At 46.2% G+C, this 20,799-nt stretch overlaps 1 protein-coding gene across 8 annotated transcripts; it reads left to right on the top strand.

The window, feature by feature from the left end:
• Window positions 1-77: 77 nt before the first annotated feature.
• Window positions 78-20,611, top strand: Znf142 (zinc finger protein 142). 8 transcript variants are annotated; one of them, XM_041650432.1, is made up of 10 exons: window positions 78-267; window positions 516-636; window positions 2,323-2,630; window positions 6,870-7,469; window positions 8,928-9,089; window positions 10,177-11,016; window positions 13,063-13,240; window positions 14,009-16,901; window positions 18,017-18,122; window positions 19,723-20,611. In XM_041650432.1, the coding sequence occupies exons 3-10, from the start codon at window positions 2,351-2,353 to the stop codon at window positions 20,190-20,192; spliced, it is 5,529 nt and encodes a 1,842-aa protein (XP_041506366.1). In that variant the 5' UTR covers window positions 78-267; window positions 516-636; window positions 2,323-2,350; the 3' UTR covers window positions 20,193-20,611. The 8 variants fall into 8 exon arrangements, with proteins under 8 accessions (XP_041506366.1, XP_041506368.1, XP_041506364.1 ...); XM_041650434.1 differs by having other exon boundaries at window positions 508-636; window positions 2,330-2,630; XM_041650430.1 differs by having other exon boundaries at window positions 508-636.
• Window positions 20,612-20,799: the final 188 nt, after the last annotated feature.

Raw genomic sequence — 20,799 nt, 5'->3', positions numbered from 1 at the left:
CACACCCACCACGAAGTCTGTGCTACTCTACCCTGCAACTCTCGGTGGTTCCGCTTTGGGCCTCCGAGTTAGGGTACTCAAGGACATGGGGGGGGGGGGGGGGGACCATAGAGTAGCACCGGCCGCAAAGAGAGACAGAGTGGCCGCCGCACGTCAGATTCCCAGAGGAGTGTGGGGCGAGGGCGGCCACACCAAAGGCCCCTAAGGAGCCTCTCCTGTACCAGTCAGACCATAGAGATGCAGCTCCCTCCGGTCGTGGGGTAGAAGGTGAGAGAGCGGCTGACGGCGGGAACCAGGGGTAGTGCGGGTGCTGCAAGCTGGAGGTAAAAGTTTCTCCAGCCCCAGCATGAGTGGGCCTGGGAGGTGGGACCCCTTGGGAGGTGGTGCTGAGGGGGAGCACGCCGACGAGAGGGACCCGGGTGCATCTTCGCGTCACCTCCCTGGGCCCCGCCCGGGTATCCGCTGCCTCTCCTCAGGACCATAATCGTGACGATGCATCATTCCAAGTCTTGCAGGTTCCTAAACGCCGTTCTCCTTCGCTGGATCTCGTGACTTGTCTGTCGCCTCCTCCACTTTACAGCTAGGAAAGCTGAATCCTAGAGAATCGACGCGAGTGCTTCTCTTCAAGGCCACACGGTGAGTCAAAGCCCAGAGGCGCGTGGGAACCGAGGCACCTTGTTCCCCAGGCTTTCATGTCTCTTGGTTCTCCGCTCCCAAAGAAAGCACGTTACTTTCTGGCACACTCCTGCCTCAAGCGCTGCATCTTCCTGAGGCTGCGTGATGGAGCAGGAAGATTGGGCAGAGCAGCAATTCAAAGCCGTCGGTGGAAGCTGTAGGTTCCAAAGAGCCTCGCTAACCACGAAAGTGCTCTTCCACCTTCGGGATTTCTGTGTGCTCTTACTGGTTTGAGTGGAGGGATTCTGCAGAATAAGGAATAGCGGCCCTCACCTGGGTCTCATTCCACCTTGGTGATCCGATTTCATCAAGTAATTATTGTTGTTCTATTTTGGTTGGTTGGTTGGTTTTTTGAGGCAGGGTTTTTCTGTGTAAGAGCCTCGACTGGCCTAGAACTCACTTTGTAATCCAGGCCGGCCTCGAACTCACAGAGATCCGCCTGCCTCTGCCTCCTGAGTGCTAAGAATTTTAAAATGTATCTCACTTATTTCAGCCGTGACTAACAGGGCCTTTAGTTTAATTCGCTTCTTGGTTGTGTTAGGTTCTGGAGGCCTTAGAAAGTTGGTGAGTTCAAAAGTTACCTCGTATGTGAGGGAACACTGGTTTGACACCTTGGTTTAAAATACCTGGGTTTACTTCAGTTCAGCTGGTCACTAGAATTTTTGTATGTCTGCCTTGTGCTCGCTAAAGTGAGAAAGCACCACATCCTGTGTTGGGATATATAGTAACTCATTTGTAGAATGCTCACCTCGGATGCACAAAGCTCTAGGTTTGATCCCCAGCCCCGCATTTAAAAAAGAAAGGGGCGGGTGAGGTTGGAGAAATCGTCCAGTGGTTAAGAGTGAGTGCTGTTCTTTCTGAGGACCTGGGTTCAGTTTCTAGCATCCATTTCCAGCATCTGACAGTGCCTTCTTCTGGACTCTGCGGGCACCTGCACTCATGTGCAAATATCAACACACATAACTAAAGATAAAATCTTACAAACAGATGTTATGTACACCTGACTTCCCAGCACTCATTAGATCGACACTAGGTGTTCAAGGTCATCCTCAGCTACGTACCATATTTGATGCTAGTTGAACTGTACAGCTAGGAAGAGAGACGGATAGGGAAAAATAGTGCAGTATGGTTGCTGATGGAGTTACATACAAAGGCTGTCAGGACCCGAAAGAGAGGAAATGCATTCACAGCAGAAATGATATTTTCTTAAGGAGTAGGTGTGCTTGATCAGCTAGACGAAGAGATTGAGATGCACTGAATGGAAGAGGCAAGAAAGTGGGGAGCAAGCAAAACAGAATGTAGCGTCAGAATACAGCAAATCGTCTGGCGAGGAGGGCTGTAAGTGAAGCAGTGGTTTTATATCTACACTGAGAATAATGAGAGCCTCCAGCCCTACTTAGTCTTCATCACTTACTAGCAAGAAACATAACCTGCAGTCTTTAATGTTGGCCTCAACTTGTTGGTTCTACTAATACGGACTTCATTTTTATTTTATACTGTGTTCAGTGTTGCTTTGAGAATATTTACGATAATAAAGTATGGCATGTTGCCATGAATGGAAATGCCTAAATGTGTGGGCCAACTTCGGAGAAGTTGAGAATTCTAACCATGTATGTATGATCTTTTTTTTTCCTGGCTACTTGTCAGCATCTAGGAGACCACAACACAGAAGTCAATGATAATGACAGACCCTGTGTTGGCATCCCAGCTGGCTAACAGCAATGGGGAGATGGATGGACTATGCTCTGAGCTATTGTTGATTCCCCCACCTCTCTCAAACCATGGAATCCTGGGCCCTGTCCAGAACACCTGTGCTTCTGGGGAGCCTGCACCTTTGCCTGCTGACCCAGGCTGCCTCCTGGTAGAGGCCACAGCTACTGAAGAAAGTTCAGGGAACATGGAGATCATTGTGGAAGCAGTAGCTGAAACCCCAGGAGCTTCTGGAGACACCTCAGGTACAAACATAGTTGCTACCAGGCCAGTGGGACACAGCCTGAGTTTTTTGTGTGTGCTATTTTTGGTCCTTCTCTTTGAATGTGATGAGAACACAAGGTAGCATGCTATTTTTATACCCGGAGATGTTATAATTTGGTTTGCAGCTGATGCATGTTGACGGAAGGCTGGCAAGGTAGCATACAGCCTTGTAACAAACTTTTGGCAAAGTTTTCCCTCCGAGAGCTTCGTGTCTGCTAGGCAGTAATTCAGAACAGAAGACCTTTCTGACAACTGTGTCTATTCTGGCTTGTCCTTGCTCTGATAGTCCTTGGGGATTTTTTATTCCATACTGACCCTAAACCAGCCGGTCATTAGGTCAGAGGCCCAACCTGATCAACTATCTTGAGTTTTGCAGGGCTTTCCAGCAGTCCCTGGTGTTTCCTTGCCCTAGTTTCAAGTGTATAACATACTGTACTTACCCAGGGCATGTTGTTTGTCTGAGTAGGAAGTTTCCCTTCATTCTTTCTACATCTAAAAAATCCATCTTAGGACATGTCCTATGCTTTAACTGTTACTTTTCAGTTACAGCTGTAAACTTTGTCTTCTGACAGAGTAGGCTAATAGCAAAGGATGCTGGGAAAAAATAGGTAATTTGACCGTGTAAAAATTATAAACTGAGCCAGGCATTGGTGGTACATGCCTTTAATACCAGCACTCAGGAGGCAGAAGCAGGAAGATCTCTGAGTTTGAGGCCAGCCTGGTCTACAGGATGAGTTCCAACAACCAGAGCAACACAAAGAAACCCTGTCTTAAAAAAACAAAATAAAACAAAACAAAAATCATTAACTTCTCTCTGGGGGAACAAAGAGAGAGCATGAATGGACTATGTGGTGGTGCACACTTTTAATCCCAATACTTGGGAGACAGAGGTTGGCTGATATCTGTAAATTCAAAACCACCCACTGCCACATAGTGAGACCCTGTGTCAGGTTAAGGGGTCTGGCAAGATGGCTCAGTGGATAAAGGCTTTTGCCACTAAGCTTGATAACCTGAATTCAATCCCCAGGATCCACATGGTGAAAGGAAAGAACCAACTCCTACAAGTTGTCCTCTGACCTCCAAACATATGCATGCACATATGGACACATCTCGTATAACTGAATGCTTTTAAGAAGTAAAAAATAAAACAATATTTTTAAATTTTAGAGTTCATTGGCCTTTTTTTGTTTTTGTTTTTGTACATACCTCTATTTCCAGAAGTGAGGAGGATTGCTAAATATTCTAAGCCAGAGTCTACATCGTGAATTCCAGGCCAGCCAGGACTGCACTGCAGGATGTTGTCTTGAGGAGAGAGGGGATAAATGAATGGATATGAATTACTCTACATACAGATCACAAAGAAGAAATAAAGATAAACAACAGCTCTAGGAAAAAAATGCTTAATTTCATAAAATGCTATTTTTGCTTCTCAATTTTAGCCAAAACTAAGTTTTTTTTTGTTTTTGTTTTTGTTTTTTTTGTTTTTTTTTTTTTTTTTTTTGGTTTTTCGAGACAGGGTTTCTCTGTAGCTTTGGTGCCTGTCCTGAAAAAAAAAAATTGTAGAGTAGGCCAGGCATTGGTGGCACACACCTTTCATTCCAGCACTCAAGAAGCAACTTGTGGATCTCTACAAGTTCAAGGCCAGCCTGGTCTACAGTGAGCTCCAGGACAGCGAAAACTACTTCTTTCTCTGAAGAAACCCTGTCTTCACCAAAAAAGCAAACAAAACAAACTCCTAGAGTTGAGAAGAGGCTATGTAAGGATACATAATATCTTGCGACTTTGGGTTTTTGTTTGTTTTTGATATGATCTCGCTATGTAGCTCTGGTTGGCCTGGAACAGAGACCTGCCTGCCTCTGCCCCCCAGTTTGGGAATTAAAGGTATATGCCACCATGCCCAGCTACTACAATCTTGCAACTTTATTGATTGATTGGTTTTATTTTTTTTAAGTTTTTTAAGATTTATTTATTTATTATATATATAATATTCCGCCTGCATGTATCCCTGTGGACCAGAAGAGGGCACCAGATTTCATTACAGATGGTTGCTGGGACTTGAACTCAGGACCTCTGGAAGAGCAGCCAGTGCTCTTATCCCCTGAGCCATCTCTCCAGCCCTGATTGATTTTATTGAGCTATACATTTTTCTCCACTCCCCTCCCTTCAACCCTCTCCTGTGGTCCCCATGCTCCCAATTTACTCAAGAGATCTTGTCTTTTTCTACTTCCCATGTAGATTAGATCCATGTATGTCTCTCTTAGGGTCCTCATTGTTGTCTAGGTTCTCTGGAATTGTAATTTATAGGCTGGTTTCCTTTGCTCTATGTTTAAACACCACTTATGAGTGAGTACATATGATGATTGTCCTTCTGGGTCTGGGTTACCTCACTCAATATGTTTTCTAGCTCCATACATTTGGAAATTTCAAGATGTCATTATTTTTTTCTGCTGTGTAGTGCTCCATTGTGTAAATGTACCACATTTTTTTTTCCTTAGAAGAATATAAAATGATCTTTTTTTTTTTTTTTTGTGCTGGGGTATAGAACCCAGGTTCTTCTACATGGTAGCTAATTATTGTACCATCACCCAGCTGCATCCACAACCTGAGTTTAGCTACAGAGTGAACTTTACAGTCATGCACATTCTGACATAGTAACTCACTCCAGAAGCCTCTCTTATAGGAGACATGTATGCATATAGGAATGAGATGGATAAGGCAGCTTTGTTGTTTTGTTGTTATTGTTGCTAGAAACATCTTCTTGGTCCATCAGGGCAGAATTTCAGTTTGATTTATTAGTTCTCTGAAATACCATGAATTGGTTGAAAAGATAAGGTATATTTAATAGATAATCGCACACAAATATAACTTTGATAGGTGCGTATGCTGGTACCTGTCTGTTATCCGAGGATTCCTTTAATCTTAGTACTCAGAAAACTGAGGCGGAATGGTCTAGAATTCAAGCCTAGACTAAGCTACATAAGTCAGCCTGGGTTTCATATCAAGACCCTGTCTCATGGTCTTATGAGATGACTCGGCAGATAAAAATGCTTGCCACAGGGCTGTAGAGATGGCTCAGAGGTTTAGAGCACTGGCTGCTCTTCCAGAGGTTCTGAGTTCAATTCCCAGCAACCACGTGGTGGCTCATAGCCATCTGTATAATGCATTCCAGTACCTTCTTCTGGCCTGCAGTGCAGGCATACATGCAGGCAGAACACTGTATACATTTAAAAAAAAAAAAACCAAAAACTTAAAAAAAAAAGTGTGCTTGCTATGCAACCCTAGCAACCTGAATTTTATCCTTGGGACCATGTCAAAAAGCCATACAGATGCAGTAACGTGGATCTCTAGCCCAATACTCCTTTGTGACATGGGAGGTGCAGGCAGGAGAATCAACCCATAAACTTGAGGTCAAGTGAAACCATGTATGCAGTGCCCATTGTGTGATGCTTGGTACCCAGCAAACGCTCCTGCCAGCCATCACCTTCATCACCATTGTCACATCTTACTAGTATACAGCAGTGTATGTTTGCACATGGATGCTCGTGTGTAGATGCCAGGGTCAGGGGTCTTCCTCAGTTGCTCCCTACGTTTTTATTTCTTTCTTTTGCATATTACCTTACCTGAGGTGGGTGTGGGTCTGGGTGTCTGTGCGTGGGAGCAAATAACCTGTGGGCTTCGGTTCTCTCCTACCATGTGGGTTCTGGGGATTAAACTCAGGTCATCAGGTTTGGTGGCCAAGGCCAATACTGACTGAGTCATTTTGAAAAGGGTTTCTTATTGACTCTGGAGCTTATGAGTTTGGTTTGCCTAGGCTAGCCAGCCAGTAAGCTCCAGAAACAGAAACCTGCCTGTCTTTGCACCATTCGTGCTGGGGATCTGAACTCAGTCCTCATGCTTACAAGGCAGGCACTTTGCTAACTGAGCCATCTCCCTAGCCCCAAATTTACTTTTTCTTGATGCTTTCTGGATTTTATTATTTGTTGATTTATTAACACACTAAGCACACATCTTTTGCCAAGTATTTTACTACATACTAGAAATCCAGACACATTCCAGACAGGCTCTCCCTGACCTTATAGTCCAGGTACAAAGCCAAACTTGAAATCTATCTGTACTCCATGACTATAAAAAGATTTACCTACATTTCTACTAGTGACTTACTCTTTCAAGTCTTGTTCCATCTGATTCTGTGCCTCTCTCTGTCGGTCCTCTGCCTGCAGGTGTCCTGGTAAAGGTGGTGGAGGTTTACTTCTGTGAGCGCTGTGAACAGAGCTTTGCAGAGCCTACTCTGCTGTCCCTGCACCAGTGCACTGAGACCCATATTCAGGCTGTGCAGGACCTCTCTAGCCCCCCGTGTTCTGTAGAGCTGCCCCCCAGCAACCTCACCCTCCATGGCCCTCTGCAGGACCCCAGCCTGCCAGATAGCCCCCTGCCATGTCCTGTATGTAGACAAGAGTTTGTCCAGCCCCAGGCCTTGAAGAGCCACTTCAAGATTCACCGGGTCACTCCCAACACATTCTCCTGCCCAGAGTCTGGCTGTGTGTTCTCTGCTGAAGATCGCAAGGGTCTGCAGCATCACCTGAGACAGACCCACAAGGCAGTTCCTGTACCCTGTTCATTCCGGGGCTGCTCCCTGGTTTTTGGGAGCCAGCAGGGAATGGAGCTGCATCGGCAAGCCCATTACCCTTTCCACTGCAGCCACTGCAGCTTCATGGGCTCCAACGTCAAACTCTTCCGGCAGCATCAGCGGAGCCATGGAGCCAGTACACGGGGAGAACTTTCTGCTGCTCAGGGCCTTCCATCCCAGGAGCTGCTGCCAGGTAGGGGACCAGGGACCCACTAGTCTCGTGCCTAGAATGTATCCACAGTTGTTCTTTTATAAGAGACCCCATTTGTTTCCAGTATGTCTGTTCCATGAGTATGACAGAATGTAGACCATTGCTTAAGAAGATGAAATTGCAGGTGGGCTGTGGGGCACAGGCCTTTAGTCTCAGCACTTAGGAAGCAGGAGCAGGCAGATCACTGTGAATTAGAGGCCAGTCTGGTCTACAGAGCAAGTTCCAAGATGGCCAGGGCCACACAGAGAAACCCTGTCTTGTAAAACAAAATAAATAAATAAATAATAAAATTAAAAAGAAGATGGAAATACTAGGTGATAAGGGAAAGGCTCTAGAAAACTTGAATCAATTTGAAACAAAAGGAAGCCTTTGTCTATAACACTGAGTAAAATTTGATTTATGCAACATGTAATCTGAAATTATTTTAACAATATCCTCTATTGATCCATTTCAGACCATGCTAAGAGTGAAAGTGCCTGTTAGTGACTTGCTACCAGCAGAATCTTTATAGATTGCCTGTAGAATGAATGAGATGGGAGCTAGACCAAATGGTATGTGCCTGTAATCCTAGCACTTGAGACGGTTGGAAATTCAAGGTCATCTTTAGCTATATAGCAAGTTCCAGGCCAACCTAGACTATATGAAATCATGTGTCAAAAAAACATAAATAAATCGTGAGAGTGGACAGAAAGGAATAGGATTGTGTAAAAAATCTTGCTGGGTGGTGGTAGCTCACACCTTTAATCCCAGTACTTAGGAGGCAGAGGCAAGCAAATCTCTGTGAGTTCAAAGCCAGCCTGGTCTACATAGTGAGTTTCAGGATAGTCAGAGCTACACAGATAAATTCTGTCTTGAAAAAACAAAAGAAAGAAATCTCAGGAAAGATGATACTTCATCAGTTTCTTCTTTTAGTCTCACAAATAAAACCAGCATGAGGTGAGTGTAGGAGCAGGGAACAGAGAACATAGTCCAGGAGAGGACAGGCTGAGAACTTGACTTGCTGAGCCTCTTTCTTGTTCTTATGTCTAAAGAGAAGACTTTTCAGGGGCAAGGTATAAGCCTGAAGTACAAATTAGGCCCCTCAGTAAACAGTGAACAGTCAGGGTATTGTCTCTGCCTTGAACATCCAGCCTTTGGCTTTGGAGACCTGGACAAAGGAAGTACATTCTACTCTTGTCTACCTCATAGGCCCTGTCCCCTTCCTAGTGACTTCAAACTTCTGAGCTTCAGTGGATCTGAGTCTGTATTATTGTAGGTTTTTAAGATAGGTTTTTACTCTTGGTCTTCAGATCTCTGCCTTGAATAAGAATACATATATTTACTTAGCATCCAAGATTCTGCTAAGAGGAGAGAAGGATAATTCTGCTTGCCAGTAAGTATAATACCAGCATTCAGTTCTGTCATTGGCCCTTGTGAACTTCAAGTTTTGTGTGTCCCCAGTTCCCAAGCTGTCTCCAGGAGAGGGAGAGCCTTCTGAGGAAGCGGGTACACCTTTGCCTGGGCAGGAGTCAGCCGAGGAGGATATAGAGGAAGAGGAGAGTGGCACCCAAAAGGACTCCCGGAAAGTCTCAGATAAAAGCCAAGGAACTCAGCAGTTGGACGGTAATAACATCACTGAGGTTGAAGCTCTTTATGGTAGACAGGAGTGGATAGTGGAGAGCCTGACATTTAGGCCTTTGGATTAGGTTTTTCAAGCTTTAGTTCATATCCATGTAGTCTTTCTGTTAGACTTAGACTCAAAAGTCAAGATCTAGGGCTAGGGAAATAACAAGAGAGTATGCTCTTAACATTTGTGAGTCCTTGGGTTTAATCTCAAGGACTTAAAAGCAACAGCAAAGTCTAATATGCAGCGATAAATAGATCAAGTAATCTAGTAACACAGGGCAGTGGTACAATACAATTTGTTCTTGTAGGCAGGGTTTCTTCAGCCAGTGTCTTAGCTAGGCCTTCTGATGTCAATGAAACATCATGACTATAATAAAGCAAGTTGGAGAGGAAAGGATTTACTGGGCTTACACTTCCGTGTTACTGTTTACCGTTGGACGAAGTCAGGACAGGAACTCAAAACAGGGCACCTGGAGGCAGGAGCTGATGCAGAGGTCTTTGAGGGGTGTTCTTTGCTGGTTTCTTCCCATGACTTGCTCAGCCTGCTTTCTTATAGAACCCAACCTGGGGTTGGCTCCACCCATAATGGGCTGGACCATCCATCAATCACTAATTAAGAAAACACCTTACAGGCTTATCCACAGCCCAATCTTATGGAGGTATTTTCCAGTTGAGGTTCTTTCCTCTCTGATGACTTTAGTTTGTGTCAAGTTGACATAAAACTATCCAGTACAGTTATAGACCTCTTTAACAGGAGAAAAGGATTCTTTTATAGTATAGATATCACAGGTTATTGATGACCAATCTGTTTTGTCTAGCTTCCTAAAACTTTTTTTCTGAATATTTGTTTCCAGTTTCAAACTCAATAGAAACACTTGAAATTCATCCCACAGCGTATATACTTCTGTCTGGTGAATAATTTTTTTTTTTAAATATGATTGTATTTCTTACCAGCTCTCAATTATTCTGAGCTTAGTGAGCCAGTACTTGGAAGGTTAGGGTACTTTACCTTTCTTTCTGCTCACTCATTTTGAGGATCTTTCTTTCACAACAGCCCTGCTGATCTTTCTGCTTGTCTCTATAGATCAGGGACGACAAGGGCATGTGGCTTCCAGTACTGAGTCCCTCTTCAAGACACACATGTGTCCAGAATGCAAACGCTGCTTTAAGAAGCGGACCCATTTGGTAGAGCACCTGCATCTCCATTTTCCAGACCCAAGCCTCCAGTGTCCTAACTGCCAGAAGTTCTTTACCAGCAAAAGCAAACTCAAAACCCATCTGCTGCGGGAGCTGGGTGAGAAGGCCCACCGATGTCCTCTGTGCCACTACAGTGCCGTCGAGAGGAATGCACTTAACCGCCACATGGCCAGCATGCACGAAGATATTTCCAACTTCTACTCAGACACCTACGCCTGTCCTGTCTGCCGTGAGGAATTCCGCCTCAGCCAAGCGCTCAAAGAGCACCTCAAGAGCCACACAGCAGCAGCTGCAGCAGAGCCGTTACCCCTCCACTGCTTTCAGGAGGGCTGCACTTATGTAGCCTCCGACCGGAAGGCCTTTGTAAAGCACCTGAAGGAGACCCATGGAGTACGAGCTGTAGAATGCCGCCATCACTCATGTCCCATGCTCTTTGCCACAGCTGAAGCCATGGAAGCCCACCACAAGAGCCATTATGCTTTCCACTGTCCCCACTGTGACTTTGCCTGCTCCAATAAGCATTTGTTCCGCAAACATAAGAAGCAAGGCCACCCAGGCAGTGAAGAGCTACGGTGCACCTTCTGCCCTTTTGCCACCTTCAACCCAGTAGCTTACCAGGACCACGTTGGCAAGATGCATGCTCATGAGAAGATCCACCAGTGCTCTGAGTGCAGCTTTGCTACTGCCCACAAGAGGGTGCTTATCCGACACATGCTGCTGCATACCGGTGAGATGGCTTCTATCCTTATGATGATAGAATAATGGTGGTGAAGGTGATGGCTGGCATGAGCTTGTGCTGCAAGCAGCACACAAAGGGCTTTGCATACATTGTTTCACTTGACCTCAGGTTTATGGGCACAACTCGACTATTCCAAGTTTGCAAGGATGTAAGGCAAAAGTTGAATATCATTAAACAAATAAAGTAGACAGGTCAGTGAATCCATGCACTCTGATTTAAGAACCTGTTTTCTGATACCAGACTATCATTCCTTACCCTTAAGTATTTGTCCAGTTCTCCCCACCCCTAGTCAAGTGCAGATGGGTGAATATCCAGCCTTTTATAGAGTGAAAACTTCCAGACCAGGTCAGATAACTTCCTTTATAATTCAAATTTTGAGAGTGTTGGAGCAGGAGAAGGGAGGGTAATCAGCCTTCCATATGCATGTGGCTTTCCTTAGAACTGAACATGGTCACATCTAGTGACCTGAAGATTGACTTGTTTTATCTTGGTCTTGTAATTGGTTGCTAGCATTACTGAAGCCTTAGATGACAGCTAAGTCAGGCTTCCTGCTGCAGTATCATCTCTGAGCTCTGCAAACATCTATGCATTGATGAACCATAAAGCCAGTTCCACAAAAAACTCTGGTTAGAAAAATAATTTTTAGATAGTTTGGTCAAAGCTATTGTTGTTCCTGTATAAATAACAGTTCATTTCTGCACAGTTTTGTCACAGAGTGTAGTTTCTAAGGCCTTTTCCTAAAACCTGTATCTGTGTAGTATTTTTTTTTTAATTTATTTATTTATTAAGGATTTCTGCCTCCTCCCCGCTCTGTGTAGTATTAACATAGTTTTAAAATGTTCTTTTGGGGGCTGGAGAGATGGCTCAGTGGTTAAGAGCACTGTCTACTTTTCTAAAGATCCTGGGTTCAATTCCCAGCAACCACATGGTGGCTCACAACCATCTGTAATGAGATCTGGTGCTCTCGTCTGGCATGTAGGCAGAATACTATATGCACAATAAATTAATAAAATAAAATAAAATAAATGTTCTTTTGCATGTATTAGCCTATTTTATCCTTAACAATCTTATAAACAAGGCAGGTAAAGATAAGAGACAAAAATTTAATTTAGATAGAGAGCTGTTGTATGCCCTTTGCCATACAGAGGTGGTTGCAGTGGGAGGGGGGTCTTGAAGGAACATGGCCACCAGCCTCTTAGTGCCAGATATTGAGCAAGTACTAGGACAACTTATCCTTGAGTTCTTACTGTGCACCACTGACAGCTGTGTTATGTTTTATTTAATACTTACACCAACCTTGTGAGGTCTGTATTTTGCTGTTCCCTTTCTGGAAACAAAGAAACAGGCTGCCCAGGGCCATGTGGTCCACCTTTTAATAAAATGGCTTTGTGATTTCTCTGTGCCTTGATTTTCCCATCTCTAAAACAGAGATAATAGCATCTTATAGTGTTGTTATGAAGACTCATTGATAGGAGGCAGTTTATGCAATGATCAGGCACATAGTGAGCATTGTATAAATGCTGGCTGTTCTGGCCTTACTGTATTGGAATCTTGAGTTCCAATCTATTTCTTCTCTTGTTCTAATCTCTACTTAGGAAATGAGAAGGGATTGAGTTACAGGTGCCAACTACCTTTTTCTAAAAATCAGAGATAAACTTGGCTCACACCTTTAATCCCAGCACTGGGAGACAGAGGTAGGTGGATCTCTTGAGTCAAGGCCAGTCTGGTCTACAGAACGAATTCCAGGACAGCCAGGGTTACACAGAGAAACCCTGTCTCAAAAAAAAAAAAAAATCCAAGGTAGACTTTTAATTTTCTTTGCTTTTCCCTCCTCTTCACTGGTATAGGAGTTGGAAGAACTGTCTGTGGCAGCTGTAATGTAGCCTTCTTTCTTGTGAAGCTTGCTATGTATCTGGTGGCACATACAGCTTTTGCTCCTGTGTGGCATCATAGCAAACTTGCTGCAAGAGATGTTATGGCCACTCACTCAAATTTGTATCTGACCTGTGTTCTTTCCCCTCCACATAATATAAGGAGAGAAACCTCACAAGTGTGAGCTGTGTGACTTCACCTGCCGAGATGTGAGCTACCTATCCAAGCACATGCTGACCCACTCTAACACCAAGGATTACATGTGTACTGAATGTGGCTATGTCACCAAGTGGAAGCACTACCTAAATGTGCACATGCGGAAACATGCAGGGGATCTCAGGTACGAGCACACGTTTCCATCTCTGACCCCATTGCTTTCTCTATTCTAATACCATCTTAGCTCTATCACCTACAGTTGAGCCCTGTGTCTGTGGCCCATTCTGCATGGTGAGAGCATTCTGGGCCAGGAGAAGGAAAAGAGATCAAAATGTCACTTGAGGGACTGAGGAAATAGCTCAGTCAGTAAAGTGTTTGCCTGCAATCATGAAGGTCTGATGAGTTCAATCCTTAGAGCCCACGTTTAAAGTATTACTTGAGTTCTCAGAATTTGGTCTCAGGAAAATGGATCTATACTTAATGGCACCAAGTAGTCACTTTAAGATCCAGGAATAGCTGGGCAAATTCGCTAACCTATAGGCACATCTGCCCAGGGGCTTGCTTTGGTCTGTAGCTTTTATGCCTCCACTGGGGAATAGAACAAAGTACAGAAACCTGTTCCATGGGGCTTTCAGTTACTTAGAAGTCAAGTGGGTATTGCCACCCTGGCACACCTGCCCCACTCGGGGTAGGGGCTCACAACATGACACACACATGCAGTATAGAATAGAGAGCCCCAGCCCTGAAGCTAAGCTGTCTCTGCCCGTCACTTCCTTTGGGAACACCTTCAGGCAGACTCTTCAGTGCCTTGGACTCATCACAGGATGGTGGAAGGCAGGTTAAATCAGATGGTTCACACGCAGCAGAGCACAAACAGGCCTACAGTATTTAATCAATGACTGTTAACTGTTGGAATTTATTGTGATTGACTCCTCTTTGTCTTTATCCCCAGATACCAGTGCAACCAGTGCTCTTACCGCTGCCATCGGGCTGATCAGCTGAGCAGCCACAAACTGCGGCACCAAGGCAAGTCCCTCATGTGTGAGGTGTGTGCCTTTGCGTGCAAGCGGAAGTATGAGCTCCAGAAGCACATGGCTTCCCAGCACCACCCTGGCACACCTGCCCCACTCTACCCCTGCCGCTACTGCAGCTATCAGAGCCGCCACAAGCAGGCCCTGCTGAGCCATGAGAACTGCAAACACACCCATCTCCGTGAGTTTCATTGTGCCCTTTGTGATTACCGTACCTTCAGCAACACCACACTCTTCTTCCACAAGCGTAAGGTCCATGGCTACATGCCAGGGGACCAGGTATGGCAGTTGTGCAATGCCAGCCAAGAGTCAGAGGGGGCCAGACAGTGCCTGACACCTCCATCAGACTTAGGGCCTTCAAGCCAGCTGTCAGCCCAGCCTGAGAGACAAGACCATGAACATGGGATTGTGGCAGATTCCAGTGTGGATCAGGCCCTGCCAGAGACAACTGATGAGGTCAGCACCAAAAAACAGGATGGTATTGAGGCTCCCCAAGGGGATAACCTGGCTGGCAGCCCCAGCCCAGGGGAGGCAGAGGAGGGTAGCTGCACACTACACTTGGAGGCCCTGAGGGTAGAGCTAGAACCTGTGGCAGAGCCACCAGCCCTTGAGGAGCTCACTGAAACAGCACCTGTGGAGTTCAGGCCTCTAGATCCCTCAGGACCACTTGGAATGGAAAGACCAGATGGGCTGGAAGAGCCAGAACTGTCCAGCTTTGAAAGTGTTGGAACTCCTGGCTTGATTGCTGAAGAAGAGCCTATTCTGGAGAAGCTAGTCTCTGAGCCCCCCAGAAATCCTCTAATCTCTGAGGAGACCCCTAGTACTTTCAAAGCAACTCTGTCTGCTGAGACTGTACCGCTGCCTCAGTTTCCTGAGTCAGAGTCACTACTTAAGGCCCTGAGGAGACAGGACAAAGAACAAGCAGAAGCCCTGGTGCTGGAGGGCCGGGTCCAGATGGTGGTGATCCAGGGAGAAGGAAGAGCCTTCCGCTGCCCACACTGCCCTTTTATCACTCGCCGGGAGAAAGCCCTGACTTTGCACTCCAAATCAGGTTGCCAAAGCCGCCGAGAACCCCTGCTATGCCCTGAGTGTGGAGCTAGCTTTAAGCAACAACGTGGCCTCAGCACCCATATGATGAAAAAATGCCCTGTTCTTCTTAGGAAGAGCAAGGCTTTGCCCAGCCCTGTCTCTCCCACGCTGCATCCTCAGCTTCCAGGTAGCCAAGCCTCACAGGATGCTGAAAGCGGGAAACCCCCACCTTTACCATCAAAGGTAGAGCTTCTGCTTCCAAAAGATGTTCCTTCTGAGCTCCCTGGGGAGACAGAAATAGAGGAACCTCATCCCACACCCTCTGACTTCCCAGCCTGTCTTACAGGAAAGTCCTTACCCACAGGGACCTCTGAGAAGTTCCACTTTGAGCAAGGCAAGTTCCACTGCAGTTCGTGCACATTCCTTTGTTCTCGGCTCTCCTCTATCACCTCTCATGTGACTGAAGGCTGCCGAGGGGAGCGCAGCCAGGGAAGAAAGCGTGGGCGCCCCCAGACCCTAAACAATGGGGACTCAGCTCTCTTGAACAGTATGGGTACAGAGTCCAGCCCTGGGGATAGGGACACTGTTGTGGTTCAGAAACAGAAGGGTCCCCTCTTCTCCTGCCCCACGTGTCCTTTTAGCTGTCAGCAGGAACGGACCCTGAGGACTCACCAGACCCAGGGCTGCCCCCTTGATTCTGGAGATCTGCGCTGTGGTCTCTGCCCATTTGTTGCTCCTGCTGCTGCTGCTCTGAGGCTCCATCAGAAGCGGAGGCACCCCAGTGCAGCCCCAGCCTCTGGCCCCCGGCCCCTTCTGCAGTGTGGGGACTGTGGCTTTACTTGCAAGCAAAGCCGGTGCCTCCAGCAGCACCGGCGACTCAAACATGAGGGTGTGAAGCCACATCAGTGCCCTTTCTGTGATTTTTCTACTACTAGACGGTACCGGTTAGAGGCCCACCAGTCTCGACACACGGGTGTCGGCCGCATCCCTTGCAGCTCCTGCCCACAGACATTTGGCACCAACTCAAAACTGCGTTTGCACCAACTGCGAGTACATGACAAAACACCCACCCACTTCTGTCCACTCTGTGACTATAGTGGATATCTTCGTCATGACATCACTCGCCATGTCAACAGCTGCCACCAAGGCACCCCATCCTTTTCCTGCTCTCAGTGTGAGGCCCAGTTTAGCTCAGAAACAGCACTGAAGCAGCACGCTCTGCGCCGCCACCCCGAACCTGCACACCCATCCCCTGGCTGTCCTGTAGAGGCCACTGAGGGCCCCTTGCACTGTTCCCACTGTGGCCTGCTCTGCCCCAGTCCTGCCAGCCTACGAGGACACACCCGCAAACAGCACCCAAGGCTGGAGTGTGGAGCCTGCCAGGAGGCCTTCCCTAGCCGGCCAGCGCTGGATGAGCATCGGAGGCAGCACCATTTCAGTCACCGCTGCCAGCTCTGCAACTTTGCTGCCCGGGAGCGAGTAGGCCTGGTGAAGCACTATCTGGACCAGCATGAGGAGACTTCAGCGGCCGCCTCAGGTGGGGATGGGGATGCTGGCCAGCCCTCTCTCTGTTGCCCTTTCTGTGACTTTTCATGTCGCCATCAATTGGTACTGGATCACCATGTAAAGGGACATGGAGGCACCCGGCTCTACAAGTGTACTGACTGTGCCTACAGCACCAAAAATCGGCAGAAGATCACTTGGCACAGCCGTATTCACACGGGGGAAAAGCCTTACCGCTGTCACCTCTGCTCCTATGCCTGTGCTGACCCTTCTCGCCTCAAGGTAGGCTCTGGGTTCTGTAACTTTTTTTTTTTTTTGGTGTGTGTGTGTATATGTGTATGTATGTGTATCACATGTGAGCCTGGTGCCTGTAGAGCCAGAAGAGGTGTTGGATCCTCTAGAACTAGAATTAAGGACATTTGTGAGCTGCTATGTGGGTGCTGGAAACTAAACCCTGGTTCTCTGGAAGAACAACCAGTGCCCTTAATTGCTAAGTCAGTTATCAAGTATCCTGGATTCTGTAACCTTAACAATTACACATACTCACTTGTGACTCTGGATAGGTCCCTTAACTTCTCAAAACTTAAGAGATTCCTTATCTGTAAAAGGGATAACACAGGGGCTGAAGAAATGGCTCAGTGGTTAAGAACACTGACTTCTTCCAGAGGTTTTGAGATCAGTTCCCAGCAGCCACATGGTGGCTCACAACCATCTGTAATGAGATCTGACACCCTCTTCTTACCTGCAGGCATGAACACTGTATACATAATAGATAAATAAATCTTTAAAAAAGAGGGGGGAAATAATACAACTCTATGCACTTTCGTTTTTTTGTTTTGTTTTGTTTTTTTTTTTTGATTTTTCGAGACAGGGTTTCTCCGTAGCTTTTGGTTCCTGTCCTGGAACTAGCTCTTGTAGACCAGGCTGGCCTCGAACTCCCAGAGATCCGCCTGCCTCTGCCTCCCGAGTACTGGGATTAAAGGCATGTACCACCACTGCCCGGCTCTATGCACTTTCGTAAAGATAAATTCCATAACTGTTTGCAATGTGATAAGAGTATTTAATACTTTGAGAATAATCTGGGTATTAACAGTTAACATTTATTGACCACTTATTTTTATGCCTAGTACTCCAATTTTAATCATTTGAAAATACAACATGGGTCACTGGCTAGGGAACTCAGTAATAAGAATACTTAATATGCATATATTAAGTATTAATAGTCTCCCAATCACATACATACACACAAAGAGATAGATACTTGTACCTGTGTTACAGATTATTAAACAGAATTAGGGGTTAGCTTACCCCACAGCATAGCTAGTAAGAAACAACTGAGCCCTGGGGGAAGCTTCCTGTCATGGGGAGGAAACATTTGCATTTGCTCTTCCTTCCAGTACCACATGCGGATCCATAAGGAGGAACGGAAGTACCTGTGCCCTGAGTGTGGGTACAAGTGCAAGTGGGTCAACCAACTCAAATACCACATGACCAAGCACACAGGTAAGTGTGTGTGTCGATTCACTGTCTTGCTTAAATGGTTTCCCTCTTCTCTGACAAACTTAACCTCCATGAGATGTTGGGTGTCCTCACTCAGAGCCTACATCAGTTTTCACCCTGGGAATAGGGACCACACAGGAAGAAGACATACTTCTGGTTCGCCAGCCCAATGAAATGTGTTAGACACCAAAGAAAGGGTAAACCTGAAGGCCTGGGCAAGTGTATTTGCAAAAGCTTTCCTGGTGATTATGATACAAGTTCACCCACACAGAGACTCTCCAACTCAGTTTGACTACTGAGAGATACTTGGTTTCTGTGTGAATGTGGTAGAATGATTATAAGTGAGGAGAAAGGTGAGAGCTCCCTCCCCCCACACACTTTTTTTTAAAATGTGCATTGTCTACATGTCTGTCTGTGAGGATGCCAGATACTCTGGAACTGGAGTTACGGATGCTTGTGAGCTGCCATGTGGGTGCTGGGAATGAAACCCTGAACCTATGGAAGATCAGTCAATGCTCTTAACTACTGGGCCATCTTTCCAGCCCTAAGTTCTGTATTTTTAATTTGTCTTTCCTCTCTAGTGTGTGGAATTCACAAATCATGGGTTCTCTGTAGAAGATTAATGATGGGGTACCTTTGATTGTGGCATATGCTTCCACTATATATGGAGTATCTTTATCTTTTTTTTTTTTGAACATTTTTTCTTTGTTTTTTTGTTTTTGTTTTGTTTTGTTTTTTGAGACAGGCGTTCTGTGTATGACCCTGGCTGTCCTCAAACTTACATAATCAGCCTGCCTCTGCCTCACAAGTGCTAGGATTAAAATCATGTGCCACCACCACTGGTTAGTTTCTCTTATATTTTTTTAGTTTGATAAGAAAGTGTAATTACTGAGCCAGGCAGTGGTAGCGCACGCCTTTAATCCCAGCACTCAGCAGGCAGATCTCTGTGAGTTCAAGGGCAGCCTGGTCTAGTTCCAGGACAGGCACCAAAGCTATTATAGAGAAACCTTGTCTTGAAAAAACCAAAAAGAACTAAAAAAAAAAAAAAAAGAAAGAAAAAAGAAAAAGAGAAAAAGAAAAAAAAGTGTATCTAGGGGACTGGAGAGATGGGTCAAGCATTATTAAGAGCACTGGCTGGTACTCCAGAGGACCCGAGTTCAATACCCAGCACCCACAGGGCCTCTCACAGCTTCCTGTCACTCCAGTTCCAGGGCATCTGACATCTCACACTAATGCAAATAAAAGAAAGTTAAAAAATTAAAAAAAAAAAAGTTTTAAATTTAAAAAAAAAGTGTCCCAACGGAGTCTCTAAGTTCTATAGTGTCACATGACCAAGAAGTGTTGGAATTTCCCATTTAATAACCCTGTCATAATTGAGTATTCTTTACTATAAGGAAGACTAGTTGGCTAGAAGTTCAGTTGGTCATCAGCATCCACTGGGACCTGTGTATCCCAGTGGACTCAGTGGAGAAGGGCACTGAAATGTCAGAAAAGGACGGTCATTAGCTTGTGCTGTGTTCTTTATTTCCAGGTGTCATACTGACTTTATGAGCCTCTGATCCTTGTTCTTCCCTCTTTGTGGTTGTGTGTGTTTGTCCTATAGGACTGAAGCCATACCAGTGTCCCGAGTGTGAGTATTGCACCAACCGGGCTGATGCGCTACGTGTACACCGGGAGACACGACACCGAGAGGCACGGGCTTTCATGTGTGAGCAGTGTGGCAAGGCATTCAAGACGCGCTTCCTGCTGCGCACCCATCTACGCAAGCACAGTGAGGCCAAACCCTATGTTTGCAATGTTTGCCATCGTGCTTTCCGCTGGGCTGCTGGCCTGCGACATCATGCCCTTACCCATACCGACCGCCACCCATTCTTCTGCCGCCTCTGCAGCTACAAAGCCAAGCAAAAGTTCCAGGTGGTCAAGCACGTGCGCAGGCACCACCCTGACCAGGCCGACCCCAGCCAGGGCGTGGGCAAGGACCCCACTACTCCCACAGTGCACCTACATGATGTGAAGCTGGAAGATCCTAGCCCTCCTGCTCCTCCTGCTCTTCCAACTGGACCTGAAGGCTGAACCCCTACCCCACCTCTGGCTTAGGAAGAACATATAGTCCAAGATATGCAAACTGGGACTGTAGCTAACCTGAGTTTAGGGCCTGAGGGAGGGCTGGCTTTGGGATGTTAGTGTGGCTGGAACACACTCCCCCCGCTTGGGACTCTGGCCTTTAAAATTAACAACTATAAAAAAGATAGGCTTGGACTAAAACGATTTCTTAAGTAGCACTATGGTTTTAGCCTGTGCCTAGATCTCCAGTCTACCATTGTTGCACCAGAGCCCCTGGCTATAAGGGCTCTGTTTTATTCACTCCATCATCTCTTCCTTCTTACAGTTTCAAGTCTGATTTTCTTCCAGCATTTCTGAACATTTGTACCTAATTGCATGTGTCCCTGTGTCTGCTGCTCTGTAAGCATGTGAAACAGATGATTATCAGTTAACAGACGTGTCTGGATCCCTGTTCTGTCATTCCTAGGTTGTCATCAGGGTTTGCCCTGTCTTCTCCCAGGCCTCTCCTGTGCCCTTCCTATGCAGCACATGGAGGAGAGCCCTTGGGAACCTTGTTTCTCCGCATGCTCCCCCGCCCCCGCCACACACACACACACACACACAGTGACAGCCCATA

The sequence above is a fragment of the Microtus oregoni genome, unplaced genomic scaffold (genome assembly GCF_018167655.1).
Source record: "Microtus oregoni isolate MIOR12 unplaced genomic scaffold, Mior012 000004F_ref0000308, whole genome shotgun sequence".
Taxonomy (NCBI): Eukaryota; Metazoa; Chordata; class Mammalia; order Rodentia; family Cricetidae; genus Microtus; species Microtus oregoni.
This window is presented reverse-complemented; position numbering and strand designations above follow the sequence as displayed.

Coding starts and splice junctions, on each gene's coding strand:
- Znf142 (XM_041650432.1), top strand. CDS start 2,351: ATGATAATGACAGACCCTGTGTTGGCATCCCAGCTGGCTAACAGCAAT. Junction 2,631..6,869: donor AGCTTCTGGAGACACCTCAG/GTACAAACATAG, acceptor CTCTGCCTGCAG/GTGTCCTGGTAAAGGTGGTG. Junction 13,241..14,008: donor AAACATGCAGGGGATCTCAG/GTACGAGCACAC, acceptor CTTTATCCCCAG/ATACCAGTGCAACCAGTGCT.